Source organism: Hermetia illucens, chromosome 3, assembly GCF_905115235.1.
Source record: "Hermetia illucens chromosome 3, iHerIll2.2.curated.20191125, whole genome shotgun sequence".
NCBI classification, from domain to species: Eukaryota; Metazoa; Arthropoda; class Insecta; order Diptera; family Stratiomyidae; genus Hermetia; species Hermetia illucens.
The window spans coordinates 15,557,362-15,578,786 of record NC_051851.1 but is presented as its reverse complement, the minus strand read 5'-3'; the positions used below and the strand labels follow the sequence as shown (position 1 = coordinate 15,578,786).

Genomic DNA, 21,425 nt, shown 5'->3' with positions numbered 1-21,425 from the left:
GAGAAGAGCCGCTACACCATGTATTATAGCGGCCATCCAGTAAACCATGTGTTCGGAGTAGATTTCTTAGTTAGCCAAAAAATGAAACCTGCTGTTATCGGCTTTGAAAATATAAGCGAAAGGCTATGCATTCTGCGTTTGCGAGGCTAGTTTAGAAATATAAGCCTCATAAACGCTCACGCCCCTACAGAGGAGACTGCGAAGTCTGGGAAAGACACCTTCTACGAGGCAGTTGAGCGGACTCTGCCCCAGGTATGGTATCAAACTCATACCTGGAGATTTTAACAGTCAAGTAGGGACGGAGTCCGTATTTAGGTGATACGTCGGCTCCCATAGCTTACATTAGGATACTAATGATAATGGACTGCGGATCATTCAATTAGCAGTATCACAGGAAATGGTTGTTGGAAGTACCTGGTTTGCGCGGAAAGCGGTCCATAAACAAACGCGGGCCTCTCCAGACGGAACCACTTTCAACCAAATTAACCACGTGCTTCACTTTTTTGAGTAGTTTTATGGCTGCAGTTTCATATCTTTCCATATTAGGTTAATCTTAGGGACGACTTATTCAATTATATCCAGCGTCAAGTTCTCCACTTTCAACCAAATTAACCACGTGCTGATTGAACCACCTCCCAGCCTCGATGAATGCCAGAACACATAGAGGGGGGCCGGTATGGAGTCGGATCATCCCGGCATTGATGAAGGAAACAAGTGGTACCCGAAATATCGGTATTCGCAAAACATAAACCAACACTAGCGAGTAGGAGAAACAAGTGTTATTATTTCAAATGTTGGAATATGGCCATCAGTTGCACCATCTTTTCATCGACTTTAAAGCTGCGCATTACAGCATAGTCAGGGTAAAACTGTACACGGCCATGAGTGAATTCGGTATCCCAACGAAATTGATAAGGCTGACTAAGCTGACCCTGACCAGTGTGTGAGGCCAGATAAATGCAGCTGAATCACTGTCAACACCATTCGACATCAAGCACGGTCTTAGACAAGGGAATGCGCTATCATGCGTCCTCTTTAACCTGGCCCTGGAGAAAGTGATTCGCGATCCAGATGTAAATGCGAGAGGCACCATCCTCTTCAAGGCCACTCAATTACTGGGACACGATGACGTTATTGACATTACGGGAAGAACAACCCGAGATGTACAGTCTACCTTCATCCAGATCGAGCAAGCGGCGAGAGATCTTGAGCTGCACATCAGTGAAGGAAAGACAAAATATATGGTGGCAACGTCAGCACCGAAAGCAACCCAACCAACAACATCAAACCGCACTGGTCAAACGAAAACAATGAAGATAGGAGACTACAACTGTGAGACCGTTGATAATTTCTCCTATCTAGGGTCGAAAATCACGGTTGTTGTCAGTCAACAGAGCCTATTTCAGCTTACAAAAACTGTTTCGCTCGAAACGTCGCACCATAGGGTCAAAGCTCTTACTGTACAAGACAATGATCTTGCCAGTGCTCATGTATTCCTCGGAGACTTGGGTCTTGGCAAGAAAAATTGCGAACTTTTGGCCATGTTCGAGAGAAGAATCCTCTGAAGAATTTTTGGCCCCCTACATGAGGGTGGATGATTCCGTAGCCTACATGACCACAAAATTTATGGGTGATACCACGACCGTCTGGTTGTGGATAAAATTCGGCTCAACAGGTTGCGGTGGGCGGGTCATCTAATCAGTAGGGATGAGGATGATCCAGCCAGGAAAGTCTATAAGGGCAATATCTATGGTAGAAAAAGAAGACGAGAACTGTAGTGCCGCTTAGGCTACTTTTGAAACTTTGGAGACCTCGTTCCAATATTTCCGAAAGTCGCGTTAGTCCTAGCTCCGTTCTTGGCTGATGCACCGACTCAAACTGCTCTCCTATAAGTTCGAGTTCGAGAGCATCATCCATCACAATGTAATTGGCGTCTGCATCAGCAGTTACACTACTCGTGGTTATACCTAAGTCAGGTGTTGTATTTCGATATTACCAACTTTGATTCTCAGCACAGTTACTCGTGACTGCTTCCGGAATAACATATTTATCTTTACAAACATGGTATCTAATTGGCTTTGTGAAATGCCTTTTAACTTCTCCCGCCATTGAGAGTTCACTTCACCTATGTAATATTGGCGGATAAGATTCCGCACAATCTTAAGGAGTGATTTAAAGTCAGCCAATATGGGATGATGATAGTTCCCATATCTCTGATAGATTTTGTTGACGCGAGTGAGCAGAAGCCTTTTCACTTTTTTGAGCAGTCTTATGGCTGCAGTTTCATATCTTTCCATATTAGGTTAATCTTAGGGACGACTTGTTCAATTATATCCAGCGTCAAGTTCTTCAGCTTGAGAAGATACTGAAGTATTTCCTCGTTGCTCAACGTCCTGTCACCTGCCACAATTGTACTATCATTTTCCCCATCAAAATGTGGGTACTCTTCTCGATATCCCCGAATAAACTTCTCTTGGAATTTCTTCCAATCTGCTTGTTTAAAGTTCAGCCTGTGGACGCCACTGTCCATCGGCAGAAGGCGAACTCTTCGTCCATCAAACAGAACCTCAATAAGAATAGCCTTATAGTTGCTATAGTAAGGAAGAGTCTGTAGTTTCCGTTGAGGATTCCTAAAATTAAAGTTCAGGCGCACTTCAGCAATACACAAATCTAGATAGGAATTTGCCCTGGGCCAGGTTGGAATATCTGGCCCGTATAATTCGCATTTATAGAGATAGTGTATCTGGTATTGCTCTATCCAAGATTTGAGGACTACCTCTTTAGGATTGTTTGTGGCGTTTAGCGACGAGGTATGCTTAACATTCAAATTGCTGGCTATAATATAAAATTATGCAGCCTGTTCAATACGAGTATCGTAAACAGGGAATGGAATTTCTCCTTGAACTTGGCTCGATTGTTTCCCGCTGCATAGACTGACAGAATATATAAATTTCCTCCTCTAGGCAGTGAAACAGAATACAAAAGGCTTCCATACATTCAAAGATTTCAATTTCAGGCCTGTTAATATGCCAGAAACGATAATGGCGACCCACAATTAGTACCACCTCCCTCTCACAAATTCGTCTATCGTCCCTCACGAATTCAAAATCGGACTGAGGTGGGTTTCTGAAATCAAGACAATGACAGGCTGTTGCCTGGCAGTGAAATCAAGGAGCTCCGCTCTTCGGAAGATTCCTAAGATGGAATTTACATTAATCGCGATGATCCGGAGACCGTCCAACGATACCGCGGTAACTACAGACCTAGCGGCGGACATGCTGTTTGTGTAAATATTCTGCTAATTTGTTCATTTTTGTATTGTGTATGTGTAGGGTATGCTGCATGTTTTCACACATGGTTAGTATTTTATGGAGGATGGTGTTCATCCCGCCACTTGCATCTTGTTGGCGCTTCTCCGCTCCCCTTTGTCGATTTACTTCTGCACTAGACAGAGAAGGTTTTTTTCCTTGCCCTCTGCTTTTGTCAGCGAATGTTCGGCTACGGTATGTCCTTTAGCCTACTTTACACATCGGAAGGTCATTTGGCAGTTCAACACGAACTGACGAATAAAATTTGGATAATCTCACTTCAGCGCTATGACATATACTGAATGTCAAACTTGCTTCTAGTACTTCCTTATAGATACAGTACCAACTCATACGACATACTAGCACATAAGTTTGTTTACATTATGGCGAGGGGAACTTATTCAAAGTCTTAATAATAGTTTGCAACAATTGTTTACAAATAACCCCATATGCATGCACCCCTAACTTTTTGAAATCATATCAAATTCCACAGAATGTAACGCTAAAATAAATCAAACAAAACTAGTGAATTCGATACCATACAAAGTTTCATAATCAAAAACTAACTTTTCCTCTGAAATTTGCCAATTAATTAACTAAATCACTTATCACTTATCCTTTTGGTTTGCTCTGATTTATTTGCCCATTGACTAGCAACTGAACAAAAGCTAGTAGTTAGTGGTAGTTATGTACACACAGGAAACCAGTAAAATACATTACGGAAATTGCCAAAATCTCATCCCAAATATTTGCCTGTGAACAATTAATTAATTTTTCCCCGGTACCCACTGAACAGGCAGAAAAAAGTGAAACCTAATACAAAATAAATTGAATTGATTGCGTCTACGCTGGAATGTTTTGGGGAAGTTCCGGGCAGGGTTATACAATATTAATTAGAAGGAAAATCTATTTTTGCTCCTTTGTGTAAACATGGCCACAAAGAGAGGGGGGGGGGGATATGTAAATAAACGAATTATTGGAGGCATGGGTTGTGGTTGCGCCAAACAGCAAGTGATACCCTTTAAGGTTGTACGGATGAATATTTTATGATATAATATTCCTTGTAAGATAATTTCTAAACATGCAGGATATGAACAGTTCACCATATGTGTACATGTACATACGCATAGAGAAAGTCCTTAGAGAAAATTCAAAAGTCGAAGAAGCCTTCCATTAGCCCTCAAACTACGCAGAGGAAGCGAAAATTCTGGAGCGAATGGAGGAGCACCGGGCACTAATGTTGATACAGGATATTTCTGTTCCGGTAATACCAGAAGTATCTAAAATTCATGTCGAAATAAACATCAAATAAACAATTTCTTTGGAAAGACTGGAGCCAACATTTCACATGTTTAGCTTGCGAACTATCAATGAAAACATCAACAATGGAGCTAAAAATAGACTACATCATGTGTAACAACATCGATTCCTCCTGCTTTAAGAAAATGCGCTGAAAATATAGGAACAATAAATTTTCGCTTTATTGCACATAAGTCATATAAAATATGTGTTAGGCTCAAGGAGATTAGTTTCGCACACAAGAAATTGAGTCAGTCAATGGGTCCAGTAATTCAAAAAGTATTAAAGCAAAGAACAGAGAAATTGTACGTCGAAATCGATTCATCTGGCAAACATTTAATTTCGTTTTTATTATGAATCCCTGAATTTATATTCAACAGTGAAACTAATTTAAGAAATCAAATAATCGGGAATTCCTCAATAAGAAACAAATCAGGAAGCCGGAAGATGGACTGGACTGGAATAATCCACCGTAGCCGGTTCCAAGCCCGATTATGAAAGGATGAGGAGTGGATAGCTTCAGTCTGAATGGCTGTAGGCACACAACGTCTCAGGGAATAGGCAAATCTAGGAACTTTCTAGTCTTGCAGATTACGCACTAAGGAGGCTATCATCACACCTGGCAGTTAGGTCTAAAATGCTGCTACGTATAACCCCCGGGAGTCGTCTAATTCGGTAAATAGGTCAGGTTCCCTTAAGGAGCTGCATGGCGCGGTAATCACATCGCTTAATGTTTAGGCCTTACAATGATCAGGGATACAGTTTCGTCTGTCATAGCTATTTGGCCACAATCCGTGGCAACCCCCTCAGCAGGCTCATGTAGACAGTCGATGAAGTCAACGGAGGAAATTAACCTCTTTATCATCCAACCACCTGAAAAATCGCAAACATGCGATCCACAATCTTGTCTCCGGTGTCATCAACCAGAATAGGGGGACGGTTGGAACCCTCTTCTGGGTTAGGACGACCACTTCAGCGTTCTAAAGAGCGAGGGAGAATCCATACTTAGACGTCCATTTGCTGACACGCCGCATCACCATGCACAGTGTGGACTAAGCTTGTTCAACCGTCTGTCCCGCAAAAAGTCATCATCATCAACGGCGCAACAACCGGTATCCGGTCTAGGCCTGCCTTAATCAGGAACCCCAGACATCCTGGTTTTGCACCGAGGTCCACCAATTCGATATCCCTAAAAGTTGTCGGGCGCCCTGGCCTACGCCATCACTCCATCTTAAGCAGGGTCTGCCTCGTCTTCTTTTTTTACCATAGATATTGCCCTTATAGACTTTCCGGGTGGGATCATCCTCATCCTCGTAACCTATTGAGCCGGATTCTATCTACAACCGGACGCTCATGGTATCGCTCATAGATTTCGTCGTTATGTAGGGTTCGGAATCGTCCATCCTCATGTAGGGGGGAAAACATGCTTCGGAGGATTCTTCTCTCGAACACGGCCAATAGTTTGTAATTTTTCTTGCTAAGAACCCAAGTTTCCGAGGAATACATGAGGACTGGCAAGATCGAACGAAACAGTCTTTCTAAGCTGAAATAGGCTCTGTTGGCTGATAACAACTGACGGATTTCATCATCGTAACTGTTATCCGTTGTGATTTTCAACCCTAAATAGGAGAAATTATCAACGGTCTCAAAGTTGTATTCTCCTGTCTTTATTCTTCCCGTTTGACCAGTGCGGTTTGATGTTGTTGGTTGGTTCGTCTTCGGTGCTGACGTTGCCACCATATAGTGCAGTAAATAGTGACGCAACATTATCCAGGTATTTAACTAGATGGAATTCATTAGGTATCTCGACTCACGGCAGACTATCGTATGAGGCGTTCCAAAGGGATGGATCCCTGAGCTTTATCCACAAAAGGTAACTTGAAACGTGGAAACGATTTTCCAGCACCTTGAGCCTAACCACCTCGCAGAATTGAAGGAATTTCTTGCATCTAACATTGCTTATAACCACGAGCCTTGCTGCCTCGGGGAAAACATCCTCTTTCAAATATGTGATGAATATGCTGAGTAGGAAGTCCAGCTTATATTTGAATACAAATGTCGGCCCCTCGCTGATAATACCATTCATTCCTGGTGCTTTTTGTCCTTCACGGATAGCGAGAGAACATTGGTGCGAAACAACTTCATCTTGATATATGACTTGCGGTGGCGTCCAGGGCAGAGGCAACTCATCAGACGCTGCCTCATCTCTACCTTGAGAGCAGCGTGACCGAAGTGGTTACCAGGTGGTATTCGCTCCCTTATATTAATTCAAAAACACGACATGTGCATCAACTATAATATGATGCTGCTGAGTAAAGGGATGATGCTTAGTAATGCGATGATACTAGGAGATGGGATGATGCTTCTTGGCGGTAATGCGATGATGTTCGGTATTGTGGTAATGCTTGGTAATGCGGTGTTGCCTGGTAATGCTCCATGATGCGGTAATGTTAGACGATATTGTAATGTTTGGATCACGCTCAGTGATAGTAATGAAATATCATACTTTAAGGTGATATCATTGTTGTAATATTACATATATCACCTCCTCATATCTAATTCATGGATTGAAAATGAGATCTACACCGGATCCTTTTCGCAAAACTTCAAAACTTAGGAGATCACCACTCAGGGCAACATTACCCCTAGGTACAACAGCGTTTATTTCACTGGGGGAACGCATAAATGAACTCTATGAGTTCACTGAGGAGAGGCAGAATGTCTACCAAAATATCAGGGTTCTGATACGTGGCATTAAGTCCTCCTAGGGTGGTGGAGGAGAAAAACACCCAAGCGTCATGTGACAAAATCACGCGGGAGACGCAGGTGACTCCTCCTCAACATAAGATAGGTGAGAACGCGGGCAAACGGAGTAGGGATGGGATAAGTGAATCCCTTGGTGTTCAATAAGCATCCAAAAAGAGAAAGGCCTCTTCGCCGAAGAAAACTGCGCCGGAAAAAATTTCGGGTAGTTCATTGAGTACGGCCCCAATTTTGAAAAAAGGAGAAGACCCTACAGATGGCGGTAAAATGCGACAGAAGAGGAAAAAGAAGATTCGTCCGGAAATAATCCTTATTTCCAAGAAATGAAGTATGTCCTATGCCGATACCCTTCGGTAAGTCAAAGCCGATCCGAAATTAACAGACGCAAAAGGGGGATCTGATGCTGGAGCTAAACAAATCTGGCCAGAAGACGGGGGATAGGTAAGCAAGCAGATGTAAAAGCTCGAAAGCAACAGATAGTAATCAAGTGCAAAGACCTAGACGAGGACACATCACGTGCAGATAGCTGTGCTGTGCTAAGGGAACAATCCAACCTTAGCGAAATAGGAGAGAGTCCCATTAAAAGAATGATATGGAGGTACACAGATCGCTATTATTAGCATGCCGGTGGAATCAGGAATTAAACTGATTACTGCAGGCAAGGTAAGAATAAGTTGAGTCATGTACCGACTTGGGGAGCAAGTATCTCTCAAGAAGTGCTTCTGATGCCTCGATTTCGACCCTTTGCGGCAGCATGTACTACATAGTGAGCACGATAGGTCGCGAAGATGCAGTGGAGAAGAGGACCACCTTACCAAAGACTGCACGGTATATCCACGATGCATGTTGCGAAAAGGAAAAAAAGGAGTGCCAAGTGCCTGGCATATTGGAGGGAGCTGAATCGTAGGGCTAAATGAGGTTGATACAAATCAACGTCAACCATTGCGAGGCAGCTCAAGTCTTGCTCTCGCAAACCATTCGACGAGAGTCGAATGTGCACGCGCCGGTAATATGTGAACCTTACCGAAATTACGTTGGTACTGCGTGAGTGAAAGACTCATCCGAAAACGGGGCGATATGGGCATGTGGACGGCACGAAATTAAACAATGGCATTCCCAGGAGCTTTGTTAAGGGAAAAGGCAACAGCGTCTATATCTACAGCTGTTATGCTCCTTCAATTGCAATATTAACGCAATGTGAGGAGATGCTAGATAGCTTGGTTTGGGCTGCTAGAGACCTCAACCTTAAAATCATTGCGTGCAATTTCAACGGGTGGGCCTTAGACTTGGGAAGTCGAGTGAAGAACACCAGGGGCCAAATCTTGCTTGACACCTTCGCAGAGCAACACAGCGTGCTAGCCAATGTTGGATGCATGCCCGCCTTCCGAGTCAGAGAGGCTCAATAGTCGCTAGGCTCAATAGTCGACCTGAGCTACCTCAACACCTCGTTGGCGAGGGGGATGGTCTGGCGGATGGATGAGAAACACTACACCCACAGTGACCACTGCCATCTTTCTCGACATCGGGAACAGAGGGGGCGACAGCCAAGTGAGCAACAGATGCGGAACATCAGCATTGGACCTCTCGAGGGCTTTTCAAGGAGGTTACGATCCGAAGAGAACAGTACTAGAAAAAATGAGTTAGTTATGTCAATGGGTAACTGAGGCATACGACTCTTCAATGTAGCGATGGGAGTTTCACCACAGTATGCAACCAAACTACTGTTGGAGGGCATCGTGTCTGTGAGCGACAAAGCTTTGATAAAGGACCAGAGGGAAGCCAGAGCATCGGCAGTCGAAGGAGGAATACCGCAATCATCGAAGCAGCCTTAAGAATGCAAAACGAACCCGTGGAGCGCTGCTTACAAAGTTGTAATGAAAAAGATTCCTGGACAAAAATCCCCGTGAACGACGTGCCCGCGATTTATGTTCAAAATAATCGCAATCCTTTTCCCACAACAGGGAGAAAGTGGATCTCAACCAATGGTGAAATAGGACGTCTTCACAATCCCAGTGGTTACCGAAATCTATGGACGAATTGGGGATAATAAAGCTGCGGGGTTGGATGGTATTCCGAACAAAGCTCTGAAGTTGCAGCTAAAATTAGGTCCGCAAGGTTCATAAGTAGATTTGAATCGTGCATGATGGGTGGTTGGGCACATGCTGGAAGTTGGTTCAGCTACCGAAGTCCCAAAATGACTTGGCACACCCTCTTCATATGGCCCTATCTGTCTTTTAGACACTATGGGGAAGATGTTGGAGAGGGTAGTATACAACAGGCTGCTTCCGTTCGTCGAGCTAGCGGGTGGTCTATCAGAGCGGCAATATGGGTTGCGCAAGGTGCGCTCCACAGTCGGTCCCATTGCAACGGTCGAGAGGCGAGAGGCGTTGGCCGCTGGTAAGTGTAGCGCAGTGGTGAGGCTGGATGTCAGGAATGCCTTTAACTCGGTCAACTGGAGTTGGATTAATGGAACCATGGCTTAACTGGATGTGCCTGGTTATTTAGCTCGGATAATCGAGAGTTACCTTTCGAAGAGACTTCTTTGGTAGGAAATGGAAGACCGGCCGAACGAATATGCTGTAAAGCAGGTGCTTCCCAAGGTTCCGTGGTTGGCTCCCGGCTGTGGAACATAATGTTCGATGGAGTGCTCAGCCTTAGTGTGCCAAAGGAGAGAACATTGATTGGTTTTGCAGTGGTAGTAGTTGCGAAACACCACCAGGACGTGGAACTTTATGCAAGCGAAACCATTCATGCCATCAAATCATGGCTCCGAATTGGACCTGGAAATTGGACCTGGTGGAAGATAAGACGGAGGTGGCCCTTATTGCCAATCGCAGGAAAAACAACATTGTCAAAATCCGGGTTGGTTAACAGGAGGTGGTTTCAAAATCAATCATTAGATACCGGGGGCTAATGATCGATGCCAAGTTGAGCTTCAAGGAGCACCTGGACTATGCGCGCGAAAAGGCAGCAAAGGAAGGCTAGCTCATCTCTAGCAAGGATAATGCCTAATATTGGAGGGCCAAAATCTGGTTGCCGGCTGCTTATCGTAGAGGTGGTGAAATTCATCCTGCTTTATGAGGCTCCTGTATGGGCGTGCACACTGGATCACACAATGAACCAGGGAAGGGTAAGTTCGGCATACCGGCCAATCGCGCTGAGGGTGTGCTTCTAACAAATGAGGCATACTGTCTTTATCGAAGAAGGAGGGCGAATCCAGCCGAAGTGACTGGGGGCTTCGGAAAGGCCACTAGGAGATGGTAGCAACAGTGGGATAATTCCCAAAAAGCCCGCTGGACCCATACACTGATCCCGTGTATTGAGAAAAGGGAGAATTGAATTACCACCTAACGCAGTTCCTTACATGACACGGTGGATATAGGAAGTACTGGGAAGACTGTCCCGAATGCGCCGCTACACCCGAGGACCCGGAGCATGTTATGTTCCACTGTCCGAAATTCGCGAATGAAAGTGAGAGGGGGAGGGGACGCTGCTGTCCGCAGCGAATTGGAGTGCGATAAACGCAACAGTAACCGGGATATAAGAAAACCTGCCGGAACTGGAACAAGCGCAGGAACCGCGACGGACGCGTGACTTAGTTATGCTGGTGTACATCAGAGCCCTCTTTGCGAAATAATACTTCACGGTGGTCCCGCGGGGATATGGGCGGAAAAGTGGTGGTGGTTTTAGTGGGTGAGAATCCCACACACTGTTGCAACCCGGCGCAACAGCGTCTTTTTAAGATGTCCACTCCGGTTGGGTTCAAAGTTACTTTCTCAATTACCTTTCTTAATGTTTCTCCTCATTACCTAGTACTGTCATAAATATCCAACTGTATACACAAGAAATTTAACACTAAAAAACAAAGTCACTCAAAGTCAGACACTATAATTGCCGTCAAGCGTATAATTTTTCCACAATCCTGGTCCGTAATGCAAACACTAATTAACGCCCCACCCGTTCGCTTTCCTTCTGTCCTCATTATTCCGGCTTATGTAATTTCCAGAAAACATCCAATCCCCGAGAAAAGCACTAAAGTCAGCGATAATAATCATAGAATGGCTGATAATTTTTTATTTACTATCGCCGACCACGATCCTGTTTAAGCGCAATCCCAGAATTGTCCTTTAAAGCGGTTGAGAAAAGCCAATAAACCAACGTGCTAAAGGAAAAAAGACGTTAAATGTCGCCTTGAGTATTTTATGGTATCACAGTTTATTTGTAGTAAATGTCGGGGCCAAGGAGGAAAATCCTGTTTAGAATTATTCAGGGATTTATATCTAAGAAATGGTAAAGGTCTGATTGCGAAGGGAATTCAGAAGCATCTCATTTAAGAAGAGATATTGAAAATATTGAAGTACGGGGATATTGAATTGAGATACTCTCACTCCCTGATGACAAGGATACAATCTCATGAAATATTAATATGTGTAAACATTAGAAAAACTCCTTGAAGAAAATCAATGCCTCCGATATTCGTAATAAATTCCGCCATCAGAGCTTTATCCTTAAAACTACTGCGTCAGCTTTTCTGTCTCCTCCATGACATGACACCAAATCATCCCGAGGTTCCCGATCAATATTTACGCAAGTCTGCAATTTGAAAATCCTAACGGCTATATTTAGGGATAAGTGTATCCAGACTGCTTCGGTGTGAGGCTGTTTGCTCCAGGCTGGAGCTAATATTTACCAATGCTCGAAGAAAGGAATCATCTTGTCTGAAGGGCTGAGCTTTTCCTATTTAAATCAGACATCAAATGCCCCGAAAAGGTCAGACGGAAACGAAACAAGAATATTCAGATTATTATCTATAGTACGAGTATATCGATATGAGGAGTCCAAATGGAAACATTTCCATGCTAAACAGAAAGTCCTTCTTGTACGGTATCATGGAATCGTGTAGTTTATTTTGCAATCGTTGACCAAAAGTCATAAAGTGGCTGTAATGATGCTTGACTCAGAATAGGCCTCTTTTCTAATAGTGTCGTAAAAAATAGGCGAGGAACGGAAATAGTACATGAAAATGGGAAAAGTATTTTCTATTGTTTCCTTTTTACTAAAACTGTGAAAAGAGTGACGTCAGTGTAAAATAGTAGAGGTGTCCTTCGGCATATCTACATGGAATTAAGGGAAGTGCGATTCTGAATGTTATCATATATTCACGCACTTTCGCTGAAGCTTGATTTCACTGAGACGCATCCTTATATTGTGCTGGAACAGAAGCAGCTAGAAACGCTAACAAATTATAGTACTTCATTGCCACTGTGTTGAAGTAACGAATGTGCTATATTCTGCTGTAGTATATTCGTCACTTCAACATGGTGGCAACAGTATCCAGAGTAAATTCACCTGTTTTGCATTAAAGCAAGGAATGCCCATACTGAGTTGATAGAGTGCTGTATACTGGTATACCTATTGCGATACAACATGGCAACAAAATGAGAGGAAAATGCTTGGCTAAGGACGAAACAAGAAGCTCGGAAGGACGAAACTCTGTGTACAAATGGATGAAGTTATTCCAATTATGACCTGAGTTTATAGGAGCTTCAGAGAAGCTCTTAAATTGCTACAAAGAAGTCATAATCTTTCTAAGCCTTGCAATCTATTTATTTGAATGTTTATGTTCCTGGAATTTACAGTTAATAGATACAGAAATTTGGTCATAGTAAAAAGGATGGCTGCATGGAATACAATATCATCCTGCCATAGGGGTCGTCAACGATCCTCAACGAGCCGCTTATGATACGGGGAGTGGCGTCCCCGAGGTTCCCGCGCAAGTAGTTCTGACACATCCTAGGTAGCAGCGTCGTGAAAGTTTCTGGGTGAAGAGCGAGTTGCTAATGACCGACACACGCTGGGAGCCCCGGAGCCGTCGACAACTCGACGTCCATGGGGTGATGTGAACCTAGCTTTGCCAAGCGTCTATCAGAAGCCAACCCCTTCGGGACTCTGGTCGGGTAGTGTGCATTGAAACGGTATTAGTAGACCACGTAATCCTGAGCGAGCGAATTAAAGTAGGGACTTTGTCCGCGAGGGTATACCCATCCCTGACTACTGCGGCCCGGTCCCTTGCACACGATACGCTGAAAAACTTAAATGACAAATACAAGCAATACGAACGAGGAGATAGTGGGAGTGGAGAATGAGTTGGCTGCGTTTATACACGAGCGAAGGACGCAACAAGAGCTGAAATACCTGACGAAACATCGAAATACGCAAACAGAGAAAAAGACTCGCAAAGTTATGCGGCACCTGCGGAAGAGACGGCAACCCAGACAGTACCACGCAGTGCTGAAGTTGCGGAAAAAGGCACAGTGAAAACTGCTGAAACCGACTAGATGGTTTCGAATATAAGCCTAGTGGGAGTGCTATCAACTACTCTGGCGAAAACTGAAGAGGAAGAGCTTATTAATAAATGCGAAGAAAAATGTCAGCAAACGGGTGAAAAACGGGCTGATAGAGCTGGAGAAGCTCCTGGACAGGATTTCATATCATAGGCGGACATGGAGAGTAAGAGAAAATCCGCGGAAAGCAGAAAAAACCGCGTCTCCCGATGAAAATACCGCGAAACCCCAAACGGATCGCAGACAGCCCATTGCAGAGCAAACTGGGGAAAAAACGAAAGGAGAAAGGGGCATCTGAAGGAGACTTCACTCAGGCACTCTCCAGGGTTCAGAAGAAGAAGACGAAGAGGAACAAGATACAACAACACCACACGTCATCTGAAAAACCTCTGCTTAAAATTAAGGCGGACACCAAAGACGTAGCACCAAAAGAAAACGTAAGGAGAAGAAGGACTAGAGTGCCAGCTCTGCCTATTAAACCGACGGAAGGAGAGACTTTTCCGGAAGTCTTCAGTGACATCCATTACAAGATCATAGCCGAGTAGACTTGTTTTCCATTCGAAAAACGATAGGTGGTGGAGTTCGAATTAGGCCCGATGACAACACATAAAGTTAGGTTCTGTGAAGCAGTCAAAGACTTCTGGGAGAGAAAGCCTAGGTTTCTAGCCTCGAACCCCGTGCCCTCTGGAAATCCGAGACATTGACTGCCTCAGAGAAAGGAACTATGTGGAAGAGGCCATCAAACGCGAATGTCCGGATTGGTAGCGAACAAGCTCCTAAGCAGCAGGAAAATCAGTATTGATTGGATAGTGTGTAGAATACGAATCCGAGCCCCACCAACCAAATGTTACAGATGTTTGAATTATCTGCACACATCTGCAACAAGTCGGGGATCTGATCGAAGGGCAACGTGCTACAAATGTGGTCAGGAAGGCCATAAGGCCAACACTTGCAACGAAAAGGAGAGTTGCATACAGACACCGTAGCGCCTCTGATCAGAACGTAGTGCACACTGCGGGCTCGGGGCGGCATCCAGTCTTCAGAGCAGAACTCGAAAGAGCTTGGACGTTCAATATGATTCGCCCCCTACAAATCGATATGCACTGCACTGCGCACGAGTTTTTAGGCCAGTTCAATACGCTGCCATCTGCGTTGGGGACGGCACCCACCTTAGAGTTCTTGCCCAAGACTGAGGGGTCGGCTTTCTCTGGATTCGAAGTTTAGAGGTAACGTTTTTCAGTGTCTATCTAGCATAGAATGAAACGGACTTTCGACGCAGGCTTGATCCTCTGGAGGACGCTATCTTGGGCACAGTGACTTCAATGCCAAGGCACGTGAATGGGGCATGCCTCACACAGACTCCCGAGGGAAACGAATTCTCGAAATAGCGGCGAGAACAGGACTTGTAGTTTTAAACACCGGAACCACCCTTACGTCTCGGCGCTCAGGCTGCGAGAGATGCATTCTAGACGTTACCTTCGGGTCGGAATTACTGGTGTCGCCGGTGGACGGGTGGCGAGTTTTGGAACATTTCTCAGCAAACGACCATCAATACTTTCCCTTCGAAGTACCTCGGCACTATTTCTGAGCATGGAACGTCGCGAAGGTCAATACCGGGTGGCGCTGCAGCTGACACTGTCGTAAATTCAGTTATGATCGTGATAACGACTGCCTGCGGAGCAGTTTGCATGCCCAGGAGGGCGTTGGGGCGAGACAAACCTTCTATGTATTGGCAGACGGTGGAAATTGCAGAGCTCCGGAAGGAGTGTCGCAGGTTGCGCTGCTTGGTACAACGTCTAATCGACCAGGAGGAGGCATGTACCATAATAACAGAGTACAGATTAGTCAAAAGGAGACTTCGCAGTACAATAAACAGGAGCAAAGCTCGCTGTTGGCAGGACTTGGTCGACGAGGGGAACGGGTACCCTTGGGGACTCGGTTACAAACTGGTAACCGGAAAAATCCCTGTTGACTTAAAGCAGAGCAGATGAACCGTATTGTACGAGCACTATTCCCTGCGCACCCCGTACGAGATAATGACGCCGGCGCGGAGAGCGTCGAGGACTGTCCACTTTCTCTATAGAAGAGTTAAAACAGGCGGTGCTCTCTATGAAAAGCAAAAAGGCGCCAGGACCCGATGGTATCCCAGCAGAGATATACAAACTGGTATTCCAATATCGGCCAAACGTACTACTAGGCGCATTCAACGCTTGCCTGAAAGGCGTTGAGTTGCCTCTTCATACCGTCCACTATGTATGCTTGACACTGCTGGGAAAATGCTCGAAAAGCTCATCAGAAGTAGACTCGCTGAAGCAATACGCACTGCTGGACACTTATCTCCACGACAGTTCGGTTTTAGAGTTGATGCTGTCATGTAAGTCATGGATGCCGTTCTTCTAGCGGAGGCCGCCGAGCTCGACGAATAGTGCTCCTCGTAACGCTTGACGTCAGAAACGCCTTCATTTCCGTAAGATGGAAAGACATTCAAGGCATGCTAGACAATACTTTCCACGTGCCGAACTATCTCTTACGGATATTGAGGGACTATCTAAAGAACCGCTCCCTGCTCTATCGAACGCTAGAGGGTCAGAGGAGGATGAGGGACACTTCGGAGGTTGCGCAGGGATCCAACATAGGGCCGGACCTCTAGAACGCTTCCTATGATAGTCTACTTAAACGCGACATGCCAGAAGAGTCGCGCCTGGTAGTTATGCAGATGATGTTGCGGCGCTTATTGCTTGACGAAATGTCGAACAAGCGCAAAACAGACTTAGCATCGGATGGATGACTACTCATATCGTTCGGCGAGTCAATAATCGAATCAAAACCAACTGTAAAGTACCTTGGATTGACTCTTGACTCAAAGATGAGTTTTTTTGAGCAAATCAAAGCAGCAGCCAACAAGGCTGCAACTGGAGTTTGGACGTTAAATAGGTTCTTGGCAAATGTTGGGGGTCCTAGCAGTCTAGCAGGCGACGTCTTCTGATGAGTTCAACGAAGTCTGCCCTGCTCCACGCGCAGAGGTATGGGCTGACGCTCTTTGCAAGGAGTGTTTCGCGCAAATACAAACACAGGTAGCTTTGATGGTGGCGTCTGAATACGCACTGTCTCTCAACCGGCTGTGATGGTGATCGCGGGCATAATCCCCGTTGAGCTTCTTGCTACGGAGCGTAAAGCCATATGCAAGCGCAAGGGAGAAAAGCCAAGAGAGGTGGTTGCCTGTGAAGAACGGCAACGCACCCTGGATTAGTGGTAACTCTCTTGGTAAAATGAAACTAGAGGCATATCAACTGTGCGGCTCATTGGCAACTTATGTGCATGGCTGAATCAGAAGTGTGGGGGAAGACTGACTATTTGCTTACTCAGCTCCTAAGTGGGCATGGTGGTTTTCAGTCTTACCTGCACAAGATTGGAAAGGCGCGAGCTCCGGATTTTGTTTTTGCAATGGAGTTTTGGACGACCATCATCACACCTTTTTTCCTTGATGAAGGTGGCATGGGATTCGTCAGGTACCGTTATTTAAATGCAGGGGATCTCTCTCCGTTCAACATTGTGTTGCCCGTTACTTTCAAGTCCTTCTCGTTGCAAAGAAGATAGAGCTTGACCGGTGAAGGAGGCGGATGGCAGAAACTGACAGTTCTCTTCCTCCTCTCCCTTCCCCCTGGTGAAAGGAATACCCTGATTTGAAGGCTCGGCAAGGCAGGAGGGGGAGGGGGGGGGGGGCTAGTTCGAAGTAATGTGACAAACGTTTTCAGGTTAGCTCTCTGACGATGTGGAGGTGTTTAGTTGTGCGTAAATACTACTAGTGGAAAATTGTGAAAAGCAGAAACAACAATAGAGAAAAATAGCGAAGGATATTAAAGCAGCCAGCTGTTGGACGAGCAAACAGGATGGATCTGACCGATGAAGCTATGTGACGAAAAACGCCACCTAGAAAGGAATTGCGGGGAATATTCTGAATTTTATGGTGCAATAATGCAGGCTTTTATGACAGGGGTCATCCAGCAGGGAGTAGGTAACGCCCACCATCAAAGAGAAATATTAAAGTGAAGAAGAAACGAGGTTTCTTCAGGTGAACCACAACACCATGCACCCAATCTTTTGCATTAGTCAGTCAAATTCATGATGTTCTAGGAAACTATTCAACTTACTCGACTTCATTGTTCTCGAACTGCAACTTTCCATGCTGCTCTTCGTAATCCTTCCCGGCTTTTGCAGTTCCATCCTCAGTCCAATATGAAACCTGAACTGCACCTCGTGCTCCCGATAACCTTTTCACTACCAACTCATATATTCCAACAGATTCAATAAGGTCATGATCCTTCTGATTTAATGTAAAGAATCCTGCATGATCGTCGTCTAGAATCATTACCGTGGCAACATTTGGTGTTCCTATTTGAACCGTGTCAGAATTATTTTGTAACCGAACATAGAAAACTTCATCCAATTCAAATACATCGTCATCAATAATGTCGATGAAGATTGATTGTTCGTCATTGCCAGGTAGAAAAGTTAAAGTTCCTTTGGCATAACCGTAGTCAGAGCCAGCTTCTGCGGTTCCATCCTCCGTTTCGTAGTCAATTGTGCATGTTTGCCAGAGACCACCTTCTCGTACAATCTTCAACTCAACGCGTCCACAGCTTTCCATTACAGTGTAATGTCCAGGGTTGAAGAACAGCTTGCCAATAGTTGAGTCTTCACTGCGGCTTGATTCAGCCGAAAATGACCTTCGGATTTCCGTCTTAATTTCTTGGACATCATTTTGGGCACGAGCTTGAACAAGTTTTTTCTGCAGGTTCCCACGACGAGTGAATGCTCGGTTTCCCTGCATTCTGTAGAAGGCTCTTGATTTAGGAGCTTTGTCAAGCAAGCGTTCCAATGCCATTTTTTCAATATCTTCTATGTTGCGTTGCGGGAACTTCTGACGGATTTCTCGGAATATGTCAAGGAATTCTCGACGGCTCTCTTCAAAGTCTTTTGTATCTTGGCAAACTGCACCATTCGGGGTGTCTTCCAGATGTTTGACTTCGTAGTGATTATTTCCGAGTTCTAAGTCACCTTCGGTTCCTACAATTAATCCTCTTTTGTTCACTCTGTAAGTCTTGTCGAAGTATTTGTAGAGCAGCAATCTTCGATCGGCAATGTAAGCAGTTGCAACGGTGGCAGGGAAAAACAGAAACGTCAAAAGGCCTTCCCAGATTTCCAAGCGACCAGGCGAGAATTTCGCCAGGATCAAATATAACCAAATATATGCGAATATCGACCATACTGTCGTCACGAAGAACACCCTCAAGTGCTTTATTTTTCGAACCTCTCCATTTGGTATAACAACTACACATAACGCAATAATGACGAATAAGTTAAATGCGGCAGATCCAACAATTGTTCCAGGACCCAGTTCCCCAGCTTGAAAGTTCTTGGCAAACATTTCTATAATAGACAGCAGGATCTCTGGTGCGCTGGTTCCCAATGCCATCAGTGTCAGATTTGCCACCGTTTCATTCCAGATACGGACCACAACAATTTGTGTCTCCCCATTTGTTTGCTTGACTTTCACTTCCTTTTCGTTTGATGTGATCATTTCAATGGCAGCCATAAAACGGTCAGACACTATCGAAACTCCAAGGAAGAGGTAGCACATGGCAAGGAAGTAAATAGTTCCTCGGGCGAATCTTTCGCTTGTTGTTAGATGAGTCTGTGGTTGCCATGCTCGAAGGAAAAGGCCATCCTGACACTGAAGATTGACTGTGCTGTACGCACTACTATTGGAATCTGACTCCGCTAGTGCAGTAGTTACTGCAAGGATTAGTATGCATGCAATCTGTATTTGCGACATCTTGGTTCGTACTTTTATTATTGATTAACAGGAACCACGACGTAATGGATGAAGTTTGACAAATCTACGCAGAAATTCCTTGAAACGATAGCATGTCATGGCATCTACTATCACGAGTTACTCATAAGCCTCCATATCAGTACCATCCCTTACAGATAAATATCCAAGAAAAGATGTTGAAATTAGCTGAGTAAGGATTTACTCCAATGTGGTGAGTAGTAGTTTCAGCTGAGTGTTCTTCGCAGATTCGGCTTGACAGAGTTGTCTACAAGCCCCAAGAATGCGCCGCATGCATATAATTCCGTACTTTAAATAGGATATACGCAAACAATCACCAACACGTTTGTAGCGCAATAACTTTCGTAAAATTTATTTTAATTCAAATTATTCGTTCGGCTTTCGTTCGCGACACGCTTTCTAAATATACTTTTTCATCAAAAGCTGGTCATCACTTTTTCAAGAGTCCTCAACTCGATTTTGGGTGACATATAAAAATCTACCAAATTTCACGGTGACACCCTCGTACTTAACTCCTCGTAAAAACTAGCTACCGGCACACCACCTTGGTATTCCCGACATAGACGATAGAAGGAACCATGGACTCGCGTTCGAAAAAAAGCGCGTCCAAAAATATTAGGTCGATTGAGGTATCGAGAACTCGCTTCCGGGAGTATTTACACAATAATCGGTACAAGCAGCTGCGATTCGAGATTTCTCTGAGACGACTACTAAAATTTGGTAGTTCAGATACATCGGGAAGAACCAAGAAATCATTTTCTGTTTATATCATAGAGTTTTTCTTAATTTGCGTATAAGCGATGTATGTACGCTAAAACTGGGCGGACGCCTTGCTTTCAGTTTTCGCTGACCGACAGACAGACACAACGCACTGTCTGTGCGATCCAAGCAATGTTGATGAAACTCAGACTAGGGGATGAAATGCTCACGATCTGGTGAAGCTACAAACAACAGCGGCTGGCATGACAACGGGGTAAACTGGCGCATATATTGTCAGATACAATTCCTCATTGACCATCAGCCCCTTCAGCAGGATTCTCAGTAATTAGCACTAAATGGATCTATTTAGGCGATAATATGTGCCGCATTCAACACATTAACGACGGCCGATCTACCTTCAAAATATCTACGCGGTGGAGAAAATCTAATCGTTTCTATGGCTTCCCCATCAATGCTCCTACGTAAATGTAACGAGCGCAAGTTATAAATAAAATCAGCAAGCAAGTGGTCGTACTGCATGTTCAGTAAATCCTAAGACGCGAGTGAACTCATGCATTATTCTTTCTCTTTTTGAAAATACGCTATGAATTGCTTGCGCAATTAGAATGACGACGACGACTATTCTTAAGCTTTCTTTTTTAAATAGAAAAAGATACAGATTGCAAATGTGCAGCATATGCAGCATTTGAGAGCATGCAAGTGGACGAACTAAAAAAGAAATGTTTTTATATGGACACAAATGCGGTAAGAATTGAAGTTTTCAATAAAGGGTATTAACAATAATAATAATCCAGTCAGGGGTAGTTGCGCAGCATCCTAGAAGAATTGTTATGCCCCTTTACTGGCTATAGAGTAGCTATTATCTATAGTATGCCAAACGAGCCTATAATCAACGGAAATTTTAAAATGCTCCCTACTTCCAGGTGTTTCAGCTTGGAATCTAGTAATCTTCCAGGTGCCTTAACCTACTTTGCACCAATACTGCACATTGTTCTAGAATGGATCTCATCACTCTCGCTCTTGCAGAGTCTACAAACGGTGTCCGCAGATATTCCTAGCTTCCCCAGGTAATAATTCACCTTGTAATGACCAGCGAATGTACCTACTATAATGCTGAGGCTGTTCCTGTTGAGGTTT

At 44.5% G+C, this 21,425-nt stretch overlaps 1 protein-coding gene across 6 annotated transcripts in view; it reads right to left on the bottom strand.

Annotated features, from left to right (window-relative positions):
• Window positions 1-21,425, bottom strand: part of LOC119650953 (sodium/calcium exchanger 1-like) — a 540,060-nt gene that overhangs the window by 414,057 nt on the left and 104,578 nt on the right. The window contains exon 1 of one of the 6 annotated variants that reach the window (XM_038054194.1): window positions 17,866-20,287. The exons of 4 other annotated variants lie outside the window; for them this stretch is intronic. In XM_038054194.1, coding sequence (XP_037910122.1) covers window positions 17,866-19,550 — 1,685 coding nt within the window. In that variant the 5' untranslated portion in view covers window positions 19,551-20,287. Of the gene's footprint in view, window positions 1-17,865; window positions 20,288-21,425 lie in introns of those variants that run through there. One more of the 6 variants, XM_038054193.1, reaches the window with a different exon arrangement.